At 44.6% G+C, this 26,615-nt stretch overlaps 2 protein-coding genes across 2 annotated transcripts in view; one reads left to right on the top strand and one right to left on the bottom strand.

Annotated features, from left to right (window-relative positions):
* Positions 1 to 15,471, top strand: part of gng12a (guanine nucleotide binding protein (G protein), gamma 12a) — a 28,030-nt gene extending 12,559 nt beyond the window's left edge. The window contains exons 2-3 of the mRNA XM_079751143.1: positions 12,437 to 12,545; positions 12,814 to 15,471. Coding sequence (XP_079607269.1) covers positions 12,453 to 12,545; positions 12,814 to 12,939 — 219 coding nt within the window. The 5' untranslated portion in view covers positions 12,437 to 12,452 and the 3' untranslated portion in view covers positions 12,940 to 15,471. The remainder of the gene's footprint in view (positions 1 to 12,436; positions 12,546 to 12,813) is intronic.
* A 3,381-nt stretch (positions 15,472 to 18,852) lies between these two features.
* Positions 18,853 to 21,612, bottom strand: gadd45aa (growth arrest and DNA-damage-inducible, alpha, a). The gene is made up of 4 exons (XM_079750862.1): positions 21,449 to 21,612; positions 20,779 to 20,880; positions 20,241 to 20,469; positions 18,853 to 19,805 (listed from the first exon to the last, which is right to left on the bottom strand). The coding sequence occupies exons 1-4, from the start codon at positions 21,514 to 21,516 to the stop codon at positions 19,692 to 19,694; spliced, it is 513 nt and encodes a 170-aa protein (XP_079606988.1). The 5' UTR covers positions 21,517 to 21,612; the 3' UTR covers positions 18,853 to 19,691.
* Between the last annotated feature and the right edge of the window lie 5,003 nt (positions 21,613 to 26,615).

Genomic DNA, 26,615 nt, shown 5'->3' with positions numbered 1-26,615 from the left:
TGAGTCACGGTTAGCGCTCTGTCCGTTGATGTGACGTTTCTGTGTCGTTTAGGGTTCTGTTCTTTCTCTGCTCAGTTCAGAAACATCCGGTAGGTTGGATAAGGTTGTTTGAACACCGGCGTCCTCAACACTGTACGTTGACCTAACCGCCCCCCTCCACCGGGGGAACATTCAATACTACTTTATTATGATCAATGATTCAGATCCTCTAAATCAAGCCAGTCTAACAGGTGGTTTGACTTTTGCTTCAGAATTATAAATCCCATCTGACACGACTCCCTGTCTTGTGTATCCAGTACAGGTAACCAGTAACCAGTTCATGTGACACAACACCCAGTCTTGTGTTACCAGTACAGGTAGCGTACGAGGTAGGAGGCAGAAGAGATGAATGAGAACACCATCTGCAAAGAAGAACATGGACGTGCTGCTTTTCTTACCAACAAGCGCACAAAAACCCTAATCAATCTCATTGTATTGTTCTTCCCATCCACCCCTGAAGGAATTAAGGGCAGCTTGTGGTTCTTTTGCTTCAGGACCTTGCAGACAGATACTTTGTGCTTTTTGTATCCTACAAGGAAATTACTTCTGAGTGTTTATTTCATAAATCCAATCCATCAAGTAGCTCAGCATCTTCTTAAGTTACACACACACACACATTCGTTTAAGGTGTCAGGATCAAATGTCTTGGCGGGAAATCATGCACACCCACTCACACCCACACACATACGCACGCACACACATAAACACACACACACGCACCCACACACACACACACACACACACACACACACACACACATATACACATACACACGTACACGTACACATACAAACACACAGACACACAAACATAAGCAAACTCTCACACACACACACACACAAACACATACATCGCCACGCATACATGCACGCACACACATACTCAGACATTAAACTCTCTCATGCACACACACGCACATATGCGCACACACACAAAGACAAACTCACACACATGCACACACACACAAAAACGCACACAAACACACACACACAAAGATAAACACACAAACACACACACACACAGACACACACCACACACACACAAAGACAAACGCACAAGCACACACACACACAAAGAGAGAGACACACACACACACACACACACACACACACACAAAAAACCACAAAAACACACGGCAAAGCTGTTATGAGTTAATTTGTCCCGCTATCCCCTGTACCGTGATCAGCAGGGAGCAGACTCTCCGTCGGTTCCGAGAAGAAATGGAAAGTCATGAACACTAATGACACCCAGTTGAACTTTGACCTGGGAGTACAAAGATCATGTGTAGACCAATAAATGTCACCCGCCCACTCCCACCCCTTCCCAGTTGGACTTACTCGTGCAGTCGTGACGGACCAGGATTACTGGTTCCTTGATGTATGACTATAGGGCACGGGACATGGATACTCTGCACAAGCAGCAGCACCGCTGCATGGGAACAATCACCCTTTGTCCTGCTCCCGCTCTCCCCACGGAGGGGCCGCGGTGAGCGGGCAGAGGCCCGGGACGGGCATGGTCCCCGCCCTTGACCCCAACCCAATTCCTACTATATTAGCCGTTACTCATTCCCTTTTCTAATTGATTTCATCAGCTCTCTCTCTGAGGTGGCGTCCTTTTAATGGGGATTTTCTGTTTATCGGAGCCCAACTTCCTAGGTTTCCTTTTTGTGTGTCCTAACCCTCACCCTACATACACACACACACACACATACACACACACACACACACACACACACACACACACACACACACACACACACACACACACACACACACACACACACACACACACACACACACACTCCTACTAATCCAATTTCCGTCTTCCTGTCTTGGGGAACAAGACAGGAACACTCCTCTTACGTGCTTCACTTTGTAGTCTAATGAGCGTGTGACGTATAGCCATTAAACATTAGGCCATCCAGAACACTCCTGGCCCGCTTCACTGTCCCTCTCTCTCTATGTCTCTCTCTTTTGCTCTATGTCTCTCTCTCTCTTTCACCCTCTCTCTATGTCTCTCTCTCCCTCTCCCTCCCAGTCTCTCTCTTCCTCAATCTATCTCTATGTCTCACTCTCCGACTCTCTCTCCTCTATCTCTCTCTATCTCACTCATACCCTCTTTTCTTTCTCTCTTTCTCCTAATTTATCTCAATCTCTCATTTTCTCTCTCTGCCACTCTCTCTATCCTTTTCATTTATGTCCCACCTTCTTCTTTGCTCTTTTCACCTCATCCTCCCCTTTTCCTCCACTACAGAAAGGGTTAACATTTGACCTGTTACCCATCCCCCTTGCACACACACACACACACACACACACACACACACACACACACACACACACACACACACACACACACACACACACACACACACACACACACACACACACACACACACAGTCCCTCCTAGCCCCTGCTGTGGGTGGCTGTGCAGTCAGCCTGGCTGGGCTCACTCAGGGCAGGGCTGAAACACTGACGTGTGTTCTGTGTATTGTTCCATGCAGGCAGGGCAGTCAGGGAGAACCAGAGATGCACAACTATTGTATTGTGCAACCGTCAGAGGGGTGTGGGGTGTGGGGTGGTGGGTGAGGGGTCACAATAGCTCCAGGTTTTTATGGTGTCCGGGTATCTGCCTCAGCGGCAGATTTCTGGCACGGGACCAGGTGTGACGTGGGAAACAGCTGCAAAGCTTGCTCGCTTTCTTTCTTCTGCCTGGTAACTCCTTCCTTTGTATCTCACAATCTTTCACACTCTCTAGCGCTCTCTCTCTCCCTCCCTCTTTAACTCCTGCTCTCCTCACCCTGGGCTCCACAAGAGCTTGGTTGTTTTACGAGCATCTTTTTTTAATGCATTCATTCTCCCCATGGAGACAGACCCTGAACACCCCTCCTGTGTCTCTCTCTCTCTCTCTCTCTCTCTCTCTCTCTCTCTCCTCAGTGGGCCCCTGCATGGCTCCCTCATGGCAGGCTGTGCGTCTGAAGTGACGTGTGAAGGCCACTATTGGCCCGGGGCCTCTGTTTGCTTTGGGCTTCCTTGAACTCCATAATGACCCATTACCAGGGAGCCAGAGGAGAGGACCAGGAGTGTGAACTACGAAAATACCCCTAGATCTGGACTCTGTCCAGCGGGCCCAGAGAGACGCCATTGGCTCCGCCGTGTAACAGTAGGCACTCGCTAATTAACCCGGCGGTGGCCAGTAGCAACAGAGACGACTCAGGGCTATTTTTAGCGCGGCGCTCTTTAAAAGCTGCCAACGGTATCACCGAGCCTCCTGACTGCCCTCTCTCTCCTTGCCTGTGAGGTGTGTGTTTAATCTTTTATGGCGTAAGCAGACACCAAACATCCTGTGTGTCCCGGTACTGGACCGTCCCTGATTTGAATGGCAGCAGGAATGCGTTTGTTTTCCCCTCAACGGATAAACTATCGCGTGCCGAGCCGCTGTGCCTCTGTCGGTCACCCCTCCTACGGAAAGAATGTGAGACTCCTAGTCAGTTGACAGTTGAACCAGTGACATGGGGCGAGCAAAGTCTCGTGCAACATCACTCACTCTAGCTCCCTCTCCCTCTCTCTCTCTCTCTCTCTCTGTCTCTCTGCTTCCCTTTGTCCTTTTTTATGGTGGCGGCCCTCCCCTCCCAGTCTCTCTCCCACTCCTCCCCCGTCAGTGAGTCTGTGTCTCCTGATAGCGGTCATTTGACTAACGTGTCTTGTGATGCAGTGTGAAATCCCGAATGAGGTCGTGGAACCCTGGACTGCAGCAGGTGACACGCCAAACACAGCCCTCCTCTGTGTCTCGTGTTATGAACTGAGTTCCTCTGGGTGCTCTGTGTGAACACCAGAGCACCAAGCTCCCCCTCCAAAAGGCTGCTTCAGTGCTCTGTCAGAGGCTTTCATTCCAAGGTAGAAAGCCTCTCAACCGAGCCGTCGGGTGGTTATAATCGATGTTATAATCGCACGCACGCACGCACGCAGGCAAGCATGCACGCATGCATGCATGCACGCACGCACGCACGCACGCACACACGCACGCACGCACGCACGCACGCACGCACAAACATAAACTCATACACATAAACTCACACATTGACACACACACACGCACATATATAAACTCACACACACACACCCCTTTAAATCCACACACATACGCACACACACACACACAGACACACACACACACACACACACATAATAAACCAATTCAAATGCACTGTATTGAAAGGACTGGTGCAGAGATCGGGACGTTCGCCTCCCTATTTAATCATCTCTGTTATTGAGTCGCATTGGAAACCAGCAGGGATTTCATGATACGATGTTGTATTTTGTTTTGTGTGACTTATGACTTGCGTAACGATTTATCTTTAGTGTTTGTTTCTATGTTTGTTCCTATGCGTGCTAATGTCGGTTTTTGTCCGTAATTCCTTAGTTGATAGTGGATGCAAATCATCAGTGAAATGGCACCATTTATATAGTTGCTCATACATTTTTCCTTCCAAAAAATGACGTTTTAGTCAACTGGGCGATGAAAGCCTTGCAGCAGCAAAGAATCCCTAGAATACCAATACTCACGTAATATTTTTTTATCCCTTGTTGAGAAATGTGGAGGTCGACGGTCGTGCTGTTCGAGGAACCAGAGGAGGAGGAGGAAGAGGGGTGGGGGTTGGAGGGTGGGCTTTGTGAAACCTGGAAGGTGCTGAGCTTAACTTGGAATGAAAGGCTTTAGGCCCCTGGAGCAGCTGGTGAATCATCAGCTAAATAACTTCTCCATGATTCATACGCCACACAGGGGGCCTAAGAGGCTCCTAAACTGATGAGGAACAACTTGATTAACTGTAATGTCTCTGGATGTTTGTGGTGTCTTTGCAGTGACTTCCATTATAAGCTAAAGTCGGCACATAGCGAGCATCACAAGTAGTTAGAAAGCGCTGCCAGGATTCTCATGGGCTCCTTCCAGCGTCTCATAACTGGCCCCTGGCTCGTGATCGGTTCCCAGCTCAGAGCCACTGAATGAACGCTTTCGCTGTGGGAACTAGAGAGAAATATTTAGGAGGGGTTTAGGGAGGTTTCTCAGGAATCACAAGCATCTCTCATGGCTATTACACCACAGGTCCAATTTAAGGCGCCGTGGTCAAGCGTGTGTGTCTGTGTGTGTGTGTGTGTGTGTGTGTGTGTGTGTGTGTGTGTGTGTGTGTGCACTCAACACTGAGCAGTGAAGGAATGTGCACAGATTTGAGTTTGGAGGGAAGTTCAAGAATGTGCTAATGTCATTATGGGAATTCTCTACGATACCATTCTGTTTAATCACACACTCACACACACACACACACACACACACACACACACACACAAACATGCGCCCACAAGGTGTGATTGTCCCTGGTCTGCTTATCACCAGTGTCCTGTGAGGCTCTCTGACTGCGTGTTCTCGTCACCAGTGTTCCTTCATTAGCAGCCTCTGCAGAGTTCTGTTCTTACCCCAATTCGCCTCTGTGTGCGTCTGTAGATTATGATGCAAGCTTATCTTATTGATTCTCCTGGGAACAAAACAAGGTTCCGGGGGGTTACTTCTTGCAGCACTTACTCTAGTTAAGCTTACTGTGCAGTACGCCTGTAGTACCACTCACCGGGGTATATGTACTCACTGTGCAGTACACAGTACACTAGTACCACTGTTCTTGTGTGTGTGCTTACTGCTTACAGTGAGTACTAACTAGTACAGACTGTGGTACCACTCAGTGTGCTCTGTTTACTAACTGTAGTACAGCCTGTACTGTGTGTACTCACTGTAGTACAGACTGTAGTACAACTTACTGTGTTGTGTGTACTCACTGTAGTACAGACTGTAGCACCACTCAGTGTGCTGTGTGTACTCACTGTAGTACAGCAGCCCCCAGTGTGTAAGAAGCCTGTTCTAGCCCATAGCAGCATTCTGTGTGAGCGAGGGGCGAAACAAGGCAGCATTCAGGGGTTTGTTTGGACAGCGTTGAGCAAGGAGTAATTATGTGTAAATTTAGGATTCTTTGGGAGCTTGCAGTCTAGTCTAACGTCTAGACGCTCTCCCCTGTGCGTTGCAGCATAGCCTAGCGAGGTCTCTCCACCACCCTACCCTAGTCCTTGCCTCTCCCCTATTAGGCAACTGTAAAATGCAGTATTGTACGCTGGGCCCGCTGACAACACTGTGCGTTCTGTGTGTGTACGCATGGCAAGGAAGGTGACGTCAAGAGATGCTAGCGGTGATACCGCTGATTACATTATGTTTGTACGGCTGCAGAGCGCGCCGGGCAGCCGTTATCGTACTGTTCCCTGGGTTCCAGCGTGACTCAGATCCGTGGTAGAGCCACAGAGCCACCCCACAGCCCCCAGTGGCCCTGGGAGGAGCCCTCGTCTGCAGGGCTTTATCTCCCAGGCCATGCTGCCCTGCTGCAGTGGGTGGTGCTGCTCTGCTGGGACTCTGCAGAGAAAATCCTCAAAGCTGAAGATCTAGAGTTGAATACCGTTTACTGTTTTCAGAGTTTAAACCGCAGAATTTTGAGTTTTTTGTCTGCGCTTATGCAAATCCTCTTTTCGTATGCTGTCCCGCTATCAGTGTGTTGATGTGTACTGTCTTAAATACGCCTGTTAATGTGATATTGTAGTGCTTGTGTTCCACAAGTAGCTCGCTCTGTGCTGGGCTTAGTGGGGCTTTTGCACCACAGTTAACCACTGTTTTAGCGGATCGCCTCGGCTAAAGGTGTCGCTGTGTTGCAGTTGCACGTAGCAGCGACTGACAACATCAGAATTGATTTAACTGTGTGTTATAATGACTCCGTGAACAATCATGCTTATGAAAAGTTTCTTATTTTAACCTTCATTTCTAATCTTATAAATCAACTCCAATTGGCATCGTTTTGCACAGGGTTTAAGGAAATCAGCCGCGTCTTTTTACTGCAGCTCAGCACGGCTCTTAGGCCTTTGCACTGTAGTTTCCCAGGCTTTAATAAACCTGTCATGGTTTTTTTCCCAGGTCAGCAGCATGACGATGGTTGCCCTGCAATCAAAAAGCTCCACGTAAAATCCCCACGTTGTTCGCTGGTGGGAAAGGACTGAGGGTGATGTCACTCTGCCCCAGATCACTGCTGGTTCTCACAGTTCAACTAGATAGCACTCTCTCTGTCTCCTCCACATTTTCATGCTCTCTCTCTCATGCTCTCTCTCTCTCTCATACTGTCTCTGGTTCTCTCTCTCATGCTCTCTCTCCCTCGTACTCTCTCTGGTTCTCTCTCTCACGCTCTCTCCTTCTCTAGTGCTCTCTCTTTTTCACTCTCTGTGTCTCCCCCTTGTACACTTGTTCATGCAATCTCTCTCGTACTTTCTCTCCGTTTCTTTCACTCGCTCTCTCTCTCCCATATATTCTTTCTCATGCACCCTCTTATTCTCTCTCTCCTTCTCTTTCACTCTCTCTCTTTCTCTTTCTCTCCCAGGCACACATACTCTCTCTCTCTCTCCTATGTAGACTTTCTCATGCACTCCAGCCCCCCCCCTCCATCCCCCCACCCTCTCTCTCTCTCTCACACTCTCTCTATCTCTCTCTCTCTTTCCCTCTTTCCCTTCCCTCTACTTCCCTATTCTTACCTGTCAGCAACACATGTATAAAACATCAGCAGATTCCCACCTCCAAAATTCCACTAGTAAGCATTATTGCCACCGCTACTCAGTAGAAAAATTATCTGAATTAATGTTTTCCTTGGTAGTGGTAACTACGGCGACCCGGTAAGACAGCCAGTACTCTGAGCTGATCTGCATGTTGTTGGTAGTCAACCGTTTCTCAGTCAGCTGAAAATGTGCTGACAAGAGGGGGGAGGGGGGTGGTAATATGAGAAAAGCTTGCACTTGAGTGTGTGTGCACGCACGTGTGTGGGAGTTTGTGTCCATGCGTCTGAGATTGTGGGAGAAGTTAGCAAATTGTGTGTGTGCATGTGTGTTTGTCTCCATGTGTCTGAGACAAAGAGGGAGAAGCTTGCATTTGAGTATGCCTCTCTGTGGGTATATGTGTGTGTAAGCGTGTGTGTTTTGCATACAAGTGTGTCTCCATGCCTCAGAGAGGCAGAGAGAGCAAGTTAGCATTTGAGTGTGTGTGTATGAATGTGTTTGCCCTTGCACATGTGCGTGCACGAGTACATGTGTGTGTGGAAGTTGGGCTGCGGGTATCTGAGACAAAGAAGCCGACGCCTGCTTTTGAGTGTGCCAATGTGTGTGTGTGTCGTGTGTGTGTCTGCGTCTGCATGTGTGTGTGTGTGTGTGTGTGTGTGTGTTTTTCAATGTGTGGATTGTGAGAGTTTGCAAGGAAACCTTGGCTGGTTTGTGGCGTGGTTGTGTGTCTTTGAACTTGGTCTTTGGTTCACAGAGGCAGACGTTTGGTCTAGGCTCCAAACGTTGCCTTTCCCCGGCGGAGTCACTGTTTCAGCTCTGAGCACACTCACATGCCTGGATGATGTGCTTATTACACTTAATTAAGTATGGGAAAGAAAAGAAATCTCTAAACTCTAACTAGTTTGACTTTGACATCATTACATGTGTGGGATGTGATTGGGTGGGGTGACGGGTTGATCCAGAAATGATTGTGAAACATTCCTTCAATCATGGGACATTCGTCTGGTAGTTTTCCATAATCATGGACGAGACAATGCCAGGAAGTAGAGGAGAGAGGGAGAGACCTGCAGCCATCGGCTCTGCAGCAAGGGCTTTTGTCCTCTGTGCACTACCTGGTGGGACCACCAGGGGCGCCCTGTAGTCCTATTGCACGCTCTCTGCTGATAGATTGTGTGTGTCAAACGGTGAAGCGGCCTCAGGCTCTACAGTAGCGCCGGCTCACCGACCGCCGTACCATGTTAGTCTGACTGCAGAGGACCACACATACGGGCCCCTTGGAATACAATGGATCACACACACGCACAACACACACATGGATACACACTTGTCCACACGTGACCACACACTTTCAAGTGTTCTGACTCACGAGAGGTGCCTCTCCCTGGCAGCTTTGAACGCTGTTTTAACTAATGGCATGTGTGGGTGGTATTGTGTGTGTGTGTGTGTGTGTGTGTGTGTGTGTGTGTGTGTGTGTGTGTGTGTGTGTGTGTGTGTGTGAAGTACAGTAAAGTAATGGGGCCAATTCATTCTGTGCAGTAGGTGGTCTTGTTAAGGTTATAGTGCGTGTGTGTGTTTGTCTGTGTTTGTGTGTGTGTGTGTGTGTAGTGGGGATGGGGTGGTCTCCTTAGATCCTTAAATATGCCCCCTAACCCTTAACACACGCACACACCCTGGGGTGTGCCCTCCTCTAGATCGTATCATAGCCACGGTGCTGCTGAAAGTAGTAGTTGGCATCACATCATAGTGACAGCAGGGGTCTCTCTCTCTGTCTGTCTGTCTGTCTGTCTGTCTGTCTGTCTGTCTGTCTGTATGTGTGTCTCTCTCTCTTTCTCTCTCTCTCTCTCTCTCTCTCTCTCTCTCTCTCTCTCTCTCTCTCTCTCTCTCTCTCTCGCTAAATCCAGTATCGTAGTGCAGTTGGTTTAGTGATCTTTCCTTCAAGCATTTCTTTATTTAGCCAATGCCTTTTTTCCTCCGAAGCGTATGACAATGGACTCATGTCATCAAGCTGCAGGCTCTCTCCAGGATGCCCCCGGGATATTATGGATGGGTGTCCAAACACCCGAGGCCACCACACGCTAACCTGCCCCCATATAGGCCTCTGCACACACCCTAACCCTTATTAAGTGCGGTACTTTGAAACCCTCCAGGAGAGGTCATGTGTCATGATCCAATTCTGAACCATGTTTGAGTTTCGTCTAGAGGAGGGACTTTGGAAGCCTGGTTGAACGTCAGGGTTTGAGGGCACAAGAGCCAGCCTTTGACATGTTATAGACGCATTGGTGACGTTTAAATGTGTTACGACACGCTGATGTTGCTCGCATCAATTGAAGGATCTCACGGTCTGTGTCTGAAGTCTCTACTGTGTTGCAATTGATTGGGTGGTGTTTCCTCAGGAATATTGAGAATGTTGATTCAGGCTCGGCTTGAGTCGTGTTCCCCAATCCGTATTCCGTGTTCCACATCCATGTTCCTGTTTTTGGAATTCACCTTTTCAACAAAGTTTATTTCTAGATATAACGCACGTAAATAGATTAATGTATGCATTACCTGGAAGGTGCATTAAGTTGAGTGTGGAGCTGATAATCCGGCCCCTGGGAATCATCATCATTGCACCAATGCTAACTGAGCTCCTTTAACAGAGTCTGAAGCTTCCAGTTGATACATGAATATTCATCGAAGCTTTCGAGTTTTGATACCTTTTTGCTAAATGGCGTATCTTTCTCCGTCAGAGACCGAGACTCTCTATTACAGTACATGCAGCTTCGGCTACTAGCTGCCTCACACCAGTTATCTTTGATGCATTACCAGTCATCATGTTGAGTTTTACATTAATAAAGATCAAATAGTTATTTTGATCACACAGATTCAGCATCCCACGTGTATGTAGGTAGGCTATGTGAGCCTAAAATAATGTTTCAGAATGGGATTTGTCTGCATCGATTTGTCGTTCTTCCTGTAGCGGACGTCCCAGATATAACGCTTCATACCTTTTCTTTATTTAACATATCATATCTTCTAGTTACTGAAACTGCCTTTGATGCATGAAGGAAATTAGAGATAAGATGTGAAGTAAAAAATGTGAATACTTCTACCCACTACTATTACAACAACTTGTTAAGCACTTCTCATTTTGACAATGAAACATTTAAGTACTATGTCATAAGAAAGAAAGAGCCTGAAAAGGGCTTCTTACAGTTACTGAAAGGCTGACTGACTGTTAGTTGCACAATGCAGTTTCCGAGAAGCACTAGCTTCCTATTCCCTGAAGGTTTGAGTGTTTGTGGCAGGGAGAGAGAGGGAGAGAGGGCAAGAGAAACACACCGTGAGAGAGGAAGAGAGACGGGAGAGGAGAAACAGAAGTGAGGCAGCTGAGGAAAAAACACGTGGCACACCAAAGGCCGGCGCATGGTGTGTAGCTAGAGGATATGTCCAGGCATGTTCCCAGCAAGCATGTCAATGATTAGCAGGAAGTGGAATCAGGACCCCTACCAGGCCCCCGATATGTAGTGTGTAATAAAAACTCCTGTAAGATCGCCTTCCCGAAGTGATGATGCCGGCTGTCACACATGGAGACAAACTCCCCCTTGTGCACGCACAAATGGACACCCCACCCAATCTCTCGCTCTTTCCTGTCATGCACCCGGGATAATTCCCTTGTTGTCCCGGCACTACTAGCTATCACCCGAATTGCCTGGCCCTACGTTTCCTGTATGTATTAGGTACACTTTCTGGAAAAGTGGATGAATGCGTACACACCCATTCCCCACATTCTAGCATGACGTTGGTCTGGAATCTCCTGTGGAAACTTCCTGACACCAAAATAGAAGTATGAGGTGACCAGGCCAAGAGCCACAACCACACACAATCACCCTGCCCCGCCATGATGATAACAGATTCAAATAGTCTTAATAGACTCTTCTTTGACAACAGGTGTGTTGTTAGAGAGAGAGAGAGAGAGAGAGAGAGAGAGAGAGAGAGAGAGAGAGAGAGAGAGAGAGAGAGAGTCAGGGCGGCAGTGCGTGAGTTATTGCATACACAGCGTTTTGACGTGTGTGTGAGAAATATAGCATGATGTCACTTATGGGAACAATCGCGTGAAGGAAGAGGAAGTGTGCAAGAGAGAGCGCAGACGTTGACCCCTGACAATAGTCTTCTGTCCCACTGCTCCTTGGCTCTCCAGCAGCTGCAGCACTACTGCTGCGCTCCCACTAACAAAACAGCCGGCTTTGATCTGGAAATGAGTTTTTAATCATAGGCCGGGGAAGTCGGTAAGAAAAACAGAACGTCACAACACGACCGAAGCTTTGGTTTGTGCAGCGCTGCATCGTACGTCCATTGCGATGTGCCAAGCCGGCGTGTCACCATCTTAACCCCCGACCACATCTCCAAAGACACGCATTCCTTCAACAGCCCAACTGAAGATGTGCCTGCATGTGTTGTGGTGTAAGGCATGCTGGGAAGGGTTTCACACAATATTTGTCACAGGACAAGTGCAATACACAAAGCGACAGAAAGCGACCGCATCTGATAAATGCAGAGGAGAGTGCACACACTGGGTGGATAGGGCGTTATGGTTCTTTTATGTCTTGCCCTGTTATGCACGGTTTCATCTTTTTCCCATTAGAAAAATGACTCAACAAAGGAATCGTCTTCTTCCCTTTCTTTCTTGACATGTCAATGTGGTGGAGTTGCTGCTCATTCATTCATTTCATTCGTTTGTTGAACCACTTCAACAGAGTTGCTCAATGCTGTTCCTCCCTCTCTACCTCAACAGTGTCCCGTTGCCAAGGATGTCTTCGAAGACGCCCAGTGCCAACAGCATAGCCCATGCACGCAGAACAGTGCAGCAGCTCAGGATCGAGGCCAGCATCGAGAGAATCAAGGTACCGCCATCCCTCAGCCACCCAACATCGTGCCCCGATGTGTACAACGGATGTATACTTCATCCTATGTGTTAGAACCATTCACGTTATATAATTGCAGAGTCTGACATCTTTGCAAGAGTCAAATTTTAAACATGTTTCAAAGGTTTTAGTTTGAGAAATTAGGTAATATGACCATGTCCCATACAAGGATCATCTGATTCCTCATGACGCCATAAGGGCCATGAGACAAGTGTTAATGTGTCTGGCCTGTTCTCTCCATGGACAGGTGTCCAAGGCCTCGGCGGACCTGATGAACTACTGCGGCGAACACGTCAAGTACGACCCCCTGGTGATGGGCATCCCCGCTTCGGAAAACCCCTTCAAGGACAAAAAGCCCTGCACTATATTGTAGTGGAGGGCTGCTCTAGCCTTCATGTTTATGATTATTATTTTCTGCTAATTAATGTTGCTGTATTCTTTTTTGGGGGGGGAGTGTAATTTTCAAGTCTCTCACTACTTAACTCCAAATGCATTGCATTTTCAGTTTTTCAGTTCAACCACTTTGTTCTCAGTACAACACAAAACAAAGCCATAATCAGCCTGGAGGTGGGGCAAGGCTGACCTGCCATGCAGTGTTATAATGACACATTATTAATGATTAACAATTATTGATTTATGATTATATGATTGATTATTATCTTAATAGCACTTTAGCAGTGCTATTAAGATGCTGCATATGACCCCTGAATACTAAAAAAAAAATGTTTTGGTGCGATATCTTCTTTTCTCGCTCAAATAATGCAATTCAGCCTTTCTTTAATAATACTGCAGGCTGCTCTGGCAGAGTCCATTTGTATCATGGATTGAGTTCTTCATTCAGACACAACTTAAAATACACCCCTAGGGCTGTTTGACTGTTGAAAAATGTCTAGCTCATCAGCTTACCCAGCTTACCCTAGATCCCTGCTTTTTTATTTTGGCTAGCGCTGAAATGTATTTAAAAACAATGCAGTCATACACTTGAAAGCTGTAGGATTTGACACAGTCACTAAGCAAAGGTTTAATATGACATTTTCCACGAATGGTAGGTAGGGTTGACCTACCCACAGCCTATGCAGGCGATGATCACTCAACTCCAGTGGTCAGGCAGTCATTACTTCCTGCCTTACCCTGGTGGTGTTTTTAAAGATTACACATTCCTCCAGCTTATGATGAAAGAATTCCATTCAAACTCCTTAAGCTGATACTGAAAAATATTCTATTCAAACTTTTCTTACTCTTCAGTTTGTGTCGATTCACCTTGCCAATTGATAAATGCTTTTGCAAAGACATCGTAGATAACTCAGAGATATAGGAGGCCAATAATAGTGGTGGCTAATTTAGATAACGACACGTCATTTCCCACATTAGGTACCCCTCCCTTCCAAATCGTACGTCAACTAGAATTGCAGGAACTTTCTGTCACTATTTTTTGTTTAATCATCATCTACTGTTCCTCCTTGATAGAAGACCAAGTTAGGGATCAAGCCAAATATGCGTGCGAATAAAAACATCCATTTTACTTTAATGATGTTTTTTTAATGACTATGATATTGCAGAAGCCTTAAGGAAAGAATCACCTGACCTGGTTATTAAAATGTCATCTCTGTAGCCCAACCTCTGCTGACAAACACAATGGTGAAATTGGAGGACAAAAGTCCAATCTGAATTAGCACTGAGTGGGCATGCAATATTTGCATTTTTTATAATGCGCCGACAACCAATGAAATTACAGTTGGTAGAATTAGCATGGATTCTACACATTTAAGAAGAATGATGATAATACAACTTGTAGCCAATCGAATGGCTGCCTCAGAGTTTGAAAGGTTTTATTGTTAATAATAATAATTTGGCAGGAGTTACCACAGTTGAATTGCTTTGCGTTATGATATCCGGCTACGCAATAACTTTTTTAAAGTATTATGTGACACTGTGAGCTGTTTTAACATATGCATAACAAGAATTTCTCAATATCTTCAATGTGTACTGTATGCTTTAATGTTTTTAAAGTGCTTGGGGACTAGATGCCATTGATTACGTGCATTAACTGACACAAACTTCAATCTACCTTTCTAAAATCCTCATTTATTTTGCAGTGTATTGGGCATGGTGGCTTTGTCAATAACTTCCTTGTTGAACTGTGAAATATCTTTTAGATTAGCTGAGGGGTTCTGGTTAGCATAATATCAATTGAATAGAACTGATTATTCTTACACTCAAAAGCCTTACTTACGTTTGCCATGTATTATAAAAAAATAAGCCTTGGGAGTATTGATGTTGGCGTTTCCATCAAATGTTTTCTGTCCATGTGCTGAATGTGATTTCTAACTGTATTGTGCCAATGTTTTGTCTTTGTGTTGTCGCTAGTACCGGTGGTTTGATAATATTGTACTTCCTGGTGCTGCAGTATTCATTGGTTTTGTAACCTCTTGCCTTCTCCAAAGGGTATATTTTAGGTCTTCAAATTTGTAGAGTAAAGCATTGTTAATTTCCATCATAGTGTTTTTATGATTTCAAAAACTAATGATATTTGCAATGCATTGTTAAATCACCATTGTAAACAACTTTTGAAGGAAATATACATAAGCACTGCGGCTTTTTCGACCTGCTGGTCTACCTATCCATTGAACAATTCAGAAAAAGTTGCCACTATTCAACTAGAGAAAAGGAATAATTCCACCTTCAGTATCTACCGTTGTGTGATTATTTTATGAATCGGGTGTTGGGCACAGCAAAATGATATCTATACTTAGCATAAGTATATCATGTTACTATCTAAATAAAAACAAAAACAATGGTGTTCAACTGGTGGAGACCAAGAATAATGTGTATCAAAGTTTTTTTCCTTTCTACGAGACATTGAGAAACTGTGATGAGGCTATCCTTGCAGTCAGATGGAATCCCATCCAACCCCAAGCAGTGAATAGTGATGCCATTCAAGGAAGATTTGAACCTGTGGAATCTGATTTGTTCCAACCAACAAGTAAAACCGACCCTTTGTCTCTCTGCTGAGGCACCGTCTTACTGTTGGTAATAAACAAACGCTTGGTACGGCATGCTGCTGCTGAGGTTGATTCCACATCTCATAAGGGCTTGAACTGGATTAGTGCATACATACTATGCTCCTGTTATTCTTAGTCAACAGAAGAAATAAGGGCATACAATATTCCCACATCTCATAACTTTTGTTCTGTGATCTAGACCTTACATTTACATTGAGTCCAACATGTGTACATTGAGCCCTTCAGCTGGCCATTTTACTCATGGCCACTTACAAGTGAGGCTGACAACAAACAAAGTAGCTGGTAGGGAAAAAAAACTGAGTAAAGCTCACTTAGAGATTTCAACAATAAACTCCATAATCCTTTGTGTTTGGAAGCTGCTACCTTGTTCTGAGGGGGGGGGGGGGGGGGGCGGGGGGGGGGCTCTGTTTCCGCTCTGTAGACTCCACTCCATTGGGCTGGAGTATTTATACATCTATACCCCACCCACCCACAAAGTAAAGGCTGTCTCCCACGCTTCTTCTCAACATGATGAACCCACCCTGGCTGTCTGGACCCAGAAAACAGAGCTAATTATAGCACTGGCCTAGCCCCTCGCTGCTGTTTTTCTTGGGAGGGGGGGCTTAGGGCTATGTGCTGGTGGTCACGAGGGCCTGGCCTGCTTTCAAGGCCGCTGTTAGACAGACAGAGGAAGATGGAATCAGCAGTATTATCCCTATATATAGTTATTGTTGGATTTGTTTAGAAGAAAGCCCCATCATGGATTCTCTCCAATACATAGACTAGGGTCGGAGGAAATAACACTCAAAGATGCACAATTCACAAAAGAAAACGTGTCAGGGATTTCTCATTTTGTGATTTTCCCAGCCATTGTTCTGTTCATGAAGGAAGGGTTATGTTCTCCTGCCTCAACGGGCAGATGGAGAAGCGTTGTTTTGTAGCAGAGCTTCAAGGGAAAGGCCATGTAGGAAACATTACTGGGAACCACGTAGTGCATCTCTCTCATCATCAAATTACAAACAAGTCCAGCAACGTCCTTCAATAGGATCAACTTTTTAAAACACGTTACTTTACAAAGAACTATTTGGCGTCAAATTTCCACACCCTGCTGAATGCTAACTGCAACAGCATTGCATTTTCCATCGCATGCGTGGGTGCAGCCATGGTCATCGAAACCAACGACCAGCAAAAGCAGGGGCTACAGGGGCTGCCGTCCAAGCTCTCCATTGTGCAGCAGCAGCAGCAGCAGCGGCGGCAGCGATGCAAAGACAGGACGACACAGGCTGCCCTGCCTGCCACATTGCTCGCTATGACTCCCTGACCGGCCAGTTGGTGTCAGTGTGTTGGAATGTGCTGATGTGCTGGGGAGAGGAGGAAGGGGTGAGAGAGGGGGGATCAAGGCCAGCATGCAAGGGGAGGGCGTTGGTTTATTGATCTGCGTGGGCTGCAGTCCTACGTCACTCGTTTATTGTTCTTTTACGTTATCGCCTGCAAATGGAGACGGGCCGAGCCCTTTAAGAGCAGCGCGTGAAAGAGCAAGGCAGGTGGCACCAGAAGAAGCCAGTTCATTGGTCGGGAGGCTGTAGGGACTGCTCGCTGCAGCTCACTCCACCCCTTGTTTGGTGGTCCCGCACCTGCATGGTGACTCAGGGAGAGACTGTTCCAGAAGCCCGTGATAGATGGGCTTTTGACTTGTCCTTAGCACAGAATTGTGCCCTGTTGCACAGCAGGATGTGTTGACTCTTTGTTTTAACTGAGCACCAGGACCTACAGGGCTTAAAGGGCTTACAGTAAAACGTAGTGTGCATGTCCTTATGACTCAAGGTCTTGAGATAATTAGTTGATTAGAATCTAGAAGTCTTTTGGTTTCCCTCTGACTTTTCTACGAGGTCTGCTTTTGTCATTGCATTCAAATGATTGAAGTGGTCAATTATTCCTCCTTTCATTTCAAACCGGCAGCAGCATAATTACGAGTGGTGCACCTGCACCCCCCACCCTATACAGTCATGGCTTCAGGCCGGATCTGGGTCATTGTGAGGTGGTGCCAGCGCTGCACTTTTAGTCCAGCTATTCTTTAGTAGCGATCTTAAAATAGCCTCTCCCCTTGGCTCAGAACAATACCACATGACATTAGTCAGCAGCGTCACACCCTCCAGTCACACGCCTAGCGATACAGCCAGGCAACCTTTAACATACTGCCCACTAAAACCACCAGCACTGGCCTCTCTAGAGCACAGTTGCTCTCTGCATGCTCTGTTATCTCTTACATTATCTCTGTAGAATGCCAATGCCGGTAGGATTACAGACAGTATTAGCATGTTATGGAAACTATATTTCTCTACCCCCCCCTCCTTATTTGAACCAAGAAGTTTCCTTCAACTTGAACAGGATTTCTTTGTTGCAAATGCTAGCTCTGCCTTAAGGTATTTGCATGGACATTCAGAATGCAGTGTTCTTACATGTTTGGCCATAATGATAGATTGTGGAAGATTTTTAACAGAGCATGACTTGACCAACAATGTTCCTTGCTATCTGTCTTGTAAAGGCTGAAAAATAAATCTTCGAGAGGGAGAGAATATCACTGACATTGCAGGGGGAAGACCTCCCTTGCATCACCTTTCTGACATCATTGACACCCAACACTAGCAAGTCACACGTGATACAGGAAGGGGTGGTGCGTGTGTGTATGGCAGGGAGGTTATTCAACTATCAGCAGGCTACTTTAGACTGGTTCTGAGCTGCACCTTTAATTTCTCAGTTCTTGGAAACAGCTTGTGCAAACCACCCTGGGTACTGTCAGCAAGCCCTCCTCTCTGTAACCGCATGCAAACTGGTATCATGCAGCACACAATGTACACAATACAACGTATGCAGAAAAAGGTGGACTCTCTCTCTTTATTCTGTACGATTTGCCCTAACCCTAACAATTTATTCAAGTCAGCGGGCAAATTATGCAACCTGTAGACCTGTCCGCAAAGAATGGGTGGGTGCATAGTGGATAAGAATGTACATATGAGGTGACATAAGGGGGAGTGGGCTGAATGCAGGGCATGGAAGTGCTGACCCAGGCAATGCTCTCAGTGGAAAGGTTTGGGGATTATTGTTTCCCTCCAGCTCAGAGAGGTCACCGAGGCCAACATGACCCCTGTGATCCGCACGTGACTCCCCTTTACAACTGCTTACTGTGTGTGTGGTTGTGGGGAAAGGGGGGACGGGTGGGGTGGGAGCTCTGCAACATTTCTAGAAATGTACCATGAAAAGGAAAAAAGACATAGTTCTGGCTCCAAAAGAAAGGCTTTTTATTGTCCACAATACATACTGGTCTTCATCAAACTTTGGAAATAGTAAAGGGTAAAAAATTGAAACATAAATACACTTAAATATCATTAGAAATAACTTAAATTGTAGAAAAATGAACTATTACTACAGTATGTAGCAAAAATTGGTCTGCATAGAAAACACTGACCACAGACCATATTTTTTGCTGTAAATCTATCACTTCCCTTTTTAAATAATAATAATAATAATAATAATAATAATAATAACAATAGTAACAAGAACAACACCAACAATTTAAATGAAATTAGTGAAATTTCAGAGTTCCAGTGTTTCAACAGTGCTTTGTCTTTGCAGGGGGGGGGGGGGGGGGGCTTGGTCGACTCCACTGGGGTTTAAAGCTCTTATAAATGCTCTTTCACCTTTTCTGGAGTTATCACAAGTGCTTAAACCACTTAAATATCCTTCTGTACGCGGTTCACTTTTACACCAAAAGCGACGCTTTTTGTTTTTACCTCCTTCTCATGACGTTAAAAGTGCCATGTCATCTCGTCATCTCGTTTGCCAAGAGCCACAACTCCCAGAAGGCCCGTCCCAGGGGAAATCCAATTCCCAAATCTAGATATTTGTTCTTTTTGTTTAAACACAGCCACTCTGGAGGGCTGGTCCTCCATTTTGTTCCCTCCAAATTCATGTTGCTGATCTTCCGTCTTCCCCTTGCCGTCAGTAGGGCGTTTTGAATTAGAGCCCAGGGTCTGTCGGTCGTGTGTCCATCCGGATTCACACCCAACTCCCTGTCCACTGAACAGTTCTTCCACAGGTCTCCGCTGCTGGTCTCCAGGGCTCTTCACCGGTCCGGGAGGTTGATGATGGGCACCCATTGGTCCATACACCGGCTCTCCCTGCAGAAGCCGTTGACCTTGCTCAAAGCCGGGTCCTTCCATGACGTAGACTGTGGGCTCTGAGATTGAAAAGAAATCAAGAAGTTTCACAATTTTGCAACAGAGCATGTGATTATTTTCTCAGGAATTCATGTGGTCCTAAAGGCTTGTTCTAGCGTGTCGATGTCGACGCATGGAGATTTACACCGGGTCGCTGCATCAAAGCTGAGACACAGCGCATTGAAAAGCAATACACGCAGAAAATGCACAGCGAAGAACAATCCATTTAACTAAAAAAAATTGTTGTTGCAGTTGACTGCAGACTAACACACACTAGAGTCGGACTGAGTTGACAGTTGAAATCACAGGGCGATAAAAACATTGGAACAACAAATACTTTTTTTGCCAAGGCTACATGCTTTCCTGTTTCCTAAACTTCCACACCAGGTATGTGGCTTGGTAGTGTGTCATAGAGGATTCATATAGATTAAAGACAAACAAGAATGGACACTTACAGTGACAAGGACACAATGCAGATCCATGGGCTCCCCCCCGTTTTGCTTGCTCCCTCCTCCAGCTCCGCCGAGTATCTGTGCCAGGCGCCTGGTGTTGTTCACTCTCAGGATGTTGATGTCATTCTCACAGCAGAAAGCTTGAATGAGGGTGAAGTGAATCTGAAGGGCAACGTCTTTCACATCTTCGTCGTCCGTGGCCAGGATGCACAAAACCACATTATCAGGATCACTGGATGGTTAAAAAAAAGTGTAATCAGAGTATATAATCAGTACACTTTTCAGCATTGTCCTTTTACCCACATGTTTTACAGAAGTGCTGAGCAGGGGGGAATTACAGAAAACCGGCATAGAAGGGCATGGCAATATTTAAAATGTTTAGAAGTTTGTAAAGCATCCTATTACCATATACGTAGAAACAGCTCTTACTTGCATAATATGTCATTGTACACAATTTTTTGCAAAACACACATGCACTGATGAAAGTGGAGGAGCTCTGGGTTACATGATGTGAGACGTTCTGGGTTTCATGATGACTTACACATTCAGAGACTTGGCTGCCTCGTAGACCCCCACGGTGATGCCGCCCTGCGGCAGCGCCGACACCAGCACCTCCTCCAACGCTTTGGCCACAGAGTCCATTCTGCAACACCGCAAGAAAACAAGTTCATTAAGTGAAGTTCAAACTTTGTTGCAAACGTAAAGTCAAAGTCGTCCCCCGTCTCTAGCTAGCGGGGTTAGCTAGCCGGGCGTCCCTGAGGGCAACGGACAGATGCACGGTGACTGATCCACGTCCTAACTAGGACTTCTGAAGATATTAGAAATACCTAGCCTACCTGAAATGCTAGGTAGGAATGCTACTATGAAATGCTTATATATATTCAATATTTTTATGCTATAAAATATTTCGAATTTTGAACTGGCAAATGCAGACGTCTTACTGTTAGGTTAGCGTGTTGAAGGTTAAATAATGTGAAGCCGGCTTGAGTAACACATCACTCATTAATGTTCTAGCGTCGCGCGACTTGCGGGGGTTCAAATCGCTCAGTCTGTGATGTATGAGCCGGCTTAGGGTAATGGACTAACTATTTACAAGTTATTATTAAGCTGGCCACTATGTGCACATTAACAACATAGAAAACATTTAGTTTGTATACCATAGTTACAACGTGAATGTAGAAGACAAGATGCAGACATGAAGACCAAATTACCTTTCTTGAGAAAAATCCCCACTTAGTTCCTCAAATGTCATGTTGTACGTAAAATCCAAGTCCACCATAGACCAAAATACAAAATGTCCAAGCTGTGCAGCTATGTCCTCGGTTTACTTTATCTCAGTCCGTACAGGTCTGCAACTGAAGAGCTGCGTATGGGACTTCTCCTGAAATTCACTGAAACAAGGCGGTCACTGAACACTTCACCCCAGCGCTCATTGGGCGCATGCTAAACAGGTCCACGCTTGTGGATGCGGATTGGCTGGGAAAAGCACCAGCAACAACGAGAGATGAGCCTTGTGATTGGAGGATAACTTATACAGAGGAGTGGTATTGAGCTCCGGGGTGTTGGTTGCAGCCTGCCTTTATATGGTTTTCAACTATACAGAAACCTACATTCCAACACCAGAGTTTATAATACCTACAATACATATCACACTATGGAACATCCATAAATCATCTAAAGCTGCTCAAAACTGGCCCTATTCATTGTAATAGCATACAAATGTTTGGCAATGTTGCTCCCAATGTATCCTTGGACTCCACAGATGTATAAGAACAATTATCTTTACAATGATATCAGCACTATCTTTCTTTGGGAGCTTTTCCGGTACAGCATTTGAACACGTTTTTTTTTACTTTACACAATGCATGTACATGTTGTTGCCATTCACATACTGTAGAACTCACCTGTAATGTTCAGGGGAACCTGGCAACGACTGATGTCCACAGTGCTGGTTCCCTCTGGGGAAGGTGAGGCCCATGGAGAGCCCGCGCGGAGCAGAGACGGGCGCGGGAGCAGCCCAAACAACCATTAGGATAATTAAAACACAGGGTAATTATTACCTTTCGCAAGCTCATGAATTGCACGTGTTGATATGCATGCACGTTTTCTTCCATAGATCTTATTAATATGGTTTTCGTTCATCCAAGTTCAAATTTAAATGATCAAAGTCGATGTTTGTTGCAACGTTTTTCAATAGTTGCTGCAGCGCTAGCCTTGAGGCAGGCTGTAGAAAACAGAGCTCTGTTTTGCTGCTATGCTGACACCTGGTGGGTGCGTGGAATACAATACATGGATTTTTTTCGTGGAATACAAATCTGCACGTTTATCTTAAATCGTATTTAAAAAAAATATTTTGAACACAATTCATATCTTAAATAAAATAATGTGCCCAATAGTCACACAACATGGTAAATGGATTGTACATGCATCTGAATAATCATGGGGTATAATGAAGAATGCTGTATCGTTTTTTGGGGGGCGTTTACCATAATGATATATTTGACAAAGTCTTAGTGGGCTTTGGAAGTTTCAGCAAACATTTCACAGAAATAGTATTTTTGCTTTACTTATCAAAAGCAAAAATACTTTTGGAAATGTAGTAAACTTTAAGGTAACCCTATGGTTAAACCGAATAATATGGTATGGAATAGGAGGCAGTGTTGAACAAGTAAATCATGTGTTGAATTCTGTGTGCATGTGCAATTAGAGTAGAACCTACAGTCAGCAGTCTACTGTAGCATCCTTCAGAGCAAGATAGACATGGAGGCCTATCTGCAAAAAATAAATTATTACTTTTGTTCAGAATATAGTGCCAAATACATCAAAAAGTGTACCTTATCTGCATATTCTACATTGATATTGTGAGTTTGATGTAGGCCTACACTAACGGGAAATTCAACCCTCAACACAGGATTATATTAATGTTTGTTATTGGCGACATGTTAGTACGTGTTACCCAACCACACGCCATAAGGCTTCTAACTACTCAACAGGTTCATCAACACTAAACCAGAAATGTTTTCCTTCCATCATATCATACCAAAATCATTATCATTATTATGAACATTGTATTCTATTCCTGGTTTTAGGTGTATTGATCAACGTCAATCCACATGACAATTGGCCAACATGAGGACGATTTTATGAGGTATGTTTTGTTTTGCTTTATAACTAAAAAAGTTGCAGTATGCAATATATTTGCCTTTTTCAAACACAACCTCTCCTGTAGGCATGTGTGCTGAATACCTAAGAAATGGCTGATTCCATCCACCAGATGTCATCAAAATCAAAGGTTATGGCAGTGAAACACAAATGGGCTAGGCCCTAGGTGATTTGTATGCAAAGTTAAACGTCCAGATCAAGACAAAACGTTGCCAGTAGAGGATAAAACGTTTGCATATGACACATGGCTTGACTTGAAATGGCTGCAGAGCTCATACTCAAAAAGGCCAACGTTATATTTGTATAGCCGTGAATCACAGTTACAGTCTGAGGGCTTCCCAGGGCCACATCGTTCCACGCCCTCTGAAAGGGAACTCAAATATACAAGGGAAGACAACCTTTGGTGGAAATCCACAGAATGGGAATATCTTTTCTCCTTGCTGCTCTGTGGAGAGGGCTAGAGTTTGCCTGTAACATCATTGGAACACAGAGTGTTATGCAATTCCACTTCTGACAAACCATTCAGGTTTGGGGACTAAACTCTTTGCACTGCATTACACTCCTAGGATGTGGTTGCCTATATGTAAAATACAAGAAAAGACAGTTATTAGTGACGAGTGGGTTAGGGGTATGCAAAGCATTGTCTGTTTTAGGGATGATAGGGATATGTAAATAAATCCACTGTGTGGTCCTCCTATAAAGCGATATGACAAGTCTGCCAAATCATCAATCTCTCTCAATCTCTTTTAATAGCCAATCAATAACATCCCCCTCAAACTCTTCTTGAACTCAGACGTTTATGGGCCCTGGGACTGTTGGGCCCCGTCCTGAGATTGGGAACCAAATCCCAAACCTAACCCTAAAACCAAACCCTGAAACCAAACCCTGAAACCTAATCCTGAAACACAACGCTAAAACCAAATCTACAACCTAACCCTAAAACCAAACCCTGAAACCTAACCCTTAAACCAAACCCTACAAACTAACCCTAAAACCAAACCCTGAAACCTAACCCTAAAACCAAACCTTACAACCTAACGCTAAATCCAAATCCCAAAACCTACCTCACCCTAAAACCAAACCCTGAAACCAAACCCTAAAACCTAACCCCAAAACCAAACCCTGAAACCAAACCCTAAACCCAAACCCTAAAACTAACCCTGAAACCTAACCCGAATAAGATGACATTTAACATTCCACAGTCTAACCCCTCCATCTTTGACAGGGGAGTAGATTTATATAATACTGGTTTTAATGCTAGTTTAAACTTGAAAAAGGCTTATAAGCTAAGAACTGAATAGCTTGAGTATAATATAATATGCTATTATTTCAAGATTCTACAGTCAAATCCCTCCATGTTTGAAATGGCAGTAAACAAGACCACAAAGAGCTATATGACACTGGTTTCATCCATGCAAGATCAGACATCAGAGATATCCGTTACAATATAAAAAGGACAATTACATTCTATGATTTCAAAAGAAAACATTCTCCATATATTCTGAGGCACTTTAATAGTATATACACTGTCCAGAACGATGAAACACTGGTTTCTGCCACAAATCTATGAAGATAGCGTTTTAATGCAAGGCCAGGAATCAGAGAAAAGTATATCAATGTGTGGGTTTGATATGTGAATTAAATCAGCTTTTTCTTCCAAGTTCCACAGAAAAGTTTTCTGTATTTGATTTGATAGTAGCTATTTTGGTTTCCTATACAAACAGATTAAACATATGTTTTTATGTGAGGTCATACAACACCTTCATTAATGTAATTTACATAATTCTGTAGCAGTTAACTCATTGTGCAAATTCTACATTATTTTATATCGATCTAATATGGCAAGTTTATTATTGTTCTTGTTGCAGAACTCTGGACCCCACTGAGGACCTCTAGTCCTGGACTGCGGTGTTTAACTGTAGTTAGTTAGTTTAAACTTGAAAAAGGCTTATAAGCTAAGAACTGAATAGCTTGAGTATATACAATATGCTATTATTTCAAGATTCTGAGGACTCAAAGGATTAGTCCTTTGAGTTCACTTGAATTATGCTGGCATGCAGTAGATGATTTTTAGAGCACTAGATTAGCAACCCCATAACTTTACCAATATGACTCTTTTAATTAGAGTTTTTTCCTGTAATGTTTCTTCTCTGTCAACATGTCGTGTCTCCTAGTTCAACTTGTTCTGTTTGGCCATAGTATAGTGGCATGTCTGTGTTCTGTTGATACCACACAAGTTGGTTTGTTTAATAGTAACTCTCAGTGAACTATAACTACGGATAATTAGCTATATCTTGTTAAACTTGAGGCATATACTTTAAAACGAAAATAAACTTTGAATTAAGTACAGTTTTTTTCAATTGCTTGAACACTATAGACACATGCTTCGACCAAAGTAACACAACTTTAAGTTTTTCTTACTATACCTTAAACACATGAAACCATTCCTTAAACAAAAGCGCTGCTTTGCAATTTAGTTGCAATTGTGCAACACACTTGCTCCTTTCTGTAACACACTTGCTCCTGCACACTACACACCATTTCATACATAAGACACTTAGTTCAAAAATGACATCTCAGTATATCATTGGGAGAAAACATCTATTCAAAATACTAAACACATTGAGTGATTGAAAATACTTAAAATACACACCTCAAAACACTTCCTTACAAAACTGAACACCTATCAGCCAGCTACAAAAAGGTTAAAGGGCAATTGTGCACGTCCCGGGGCAGCGCGGGGGTAATATATCATTGTGGGCCCGCCATAAGCCTTTGAGGGTAATTGCACCATTATGCAAAAATAGGTCCCTACAATAACCAACATATCATCACACTTCTAGATGCACTTCATGATGCAGTTGAACAGGACAGATCAGAGCAGCCCAGGTTTGTTGTTGTCTGGGATAATGTTCATTTCCATCGGGCTGTTTTGGTCCGGAACTGGTACACCAACCATAAACAATTTGAAGTCGTATACTCGCCATTTCTACACCCTATAGAAGGTTTTTTTTCGGCTTGAGGATGCAGTGTATATGACCGCCAACCACATGCCCGCATGCCTGAGGTAAGGTCAATCCATGGATGGATTCTGCACACAATTCGAGGATCCATAAGCCCACCCATGCACAATTGCCATGTTTTTCTGTGTTTATGTACAGTACAGTTGTGTATTTTTGGTAAATGTTTGTTATATGATATAGCTGAATTTATTGA

Source organism: Pollachius pollachius, assembly GCF_949987615.1.
Source record: "Pollachius pollachius genome assembly, chromosome: 14".
Classification (NCBI taxonomy): domain Eukaryota; kingdom Metazoa; phylum Chordata; class Actinopteri; order Gadiformes; family Gadidae; genus Pollachius; species Pollachius pollachius.
Note: the sequence above shows the minus strand (reverse complement) of the source record. Positions and strands in the feature narration are given on the sequence as shown.

Bases quoted from the DNA above. Each gene is read 5' to 3' on its own strand.
- gadd45aa (XM_079750862.1), bottom strand. From the start codon at position 21,516: ATGGTGGACTTGGATTTTACGTACAACATGACATTTGAGGAACTAAGT. The intron at 20,470-20,778 runs GTAAGTCATCAT...TTAACCATCCAG, and splicing joins GCAGCCAAGTCTCTGAATGT to TGATCCTGATAATGTGGTTT. The intron at 19,806-20,240 runs GTAAGTGTCCAT...TTTCAATCTCAG, and splicing joins TGCATTGTGTCCTTGTCACT to AGCCCACAGTCTACGTCATG.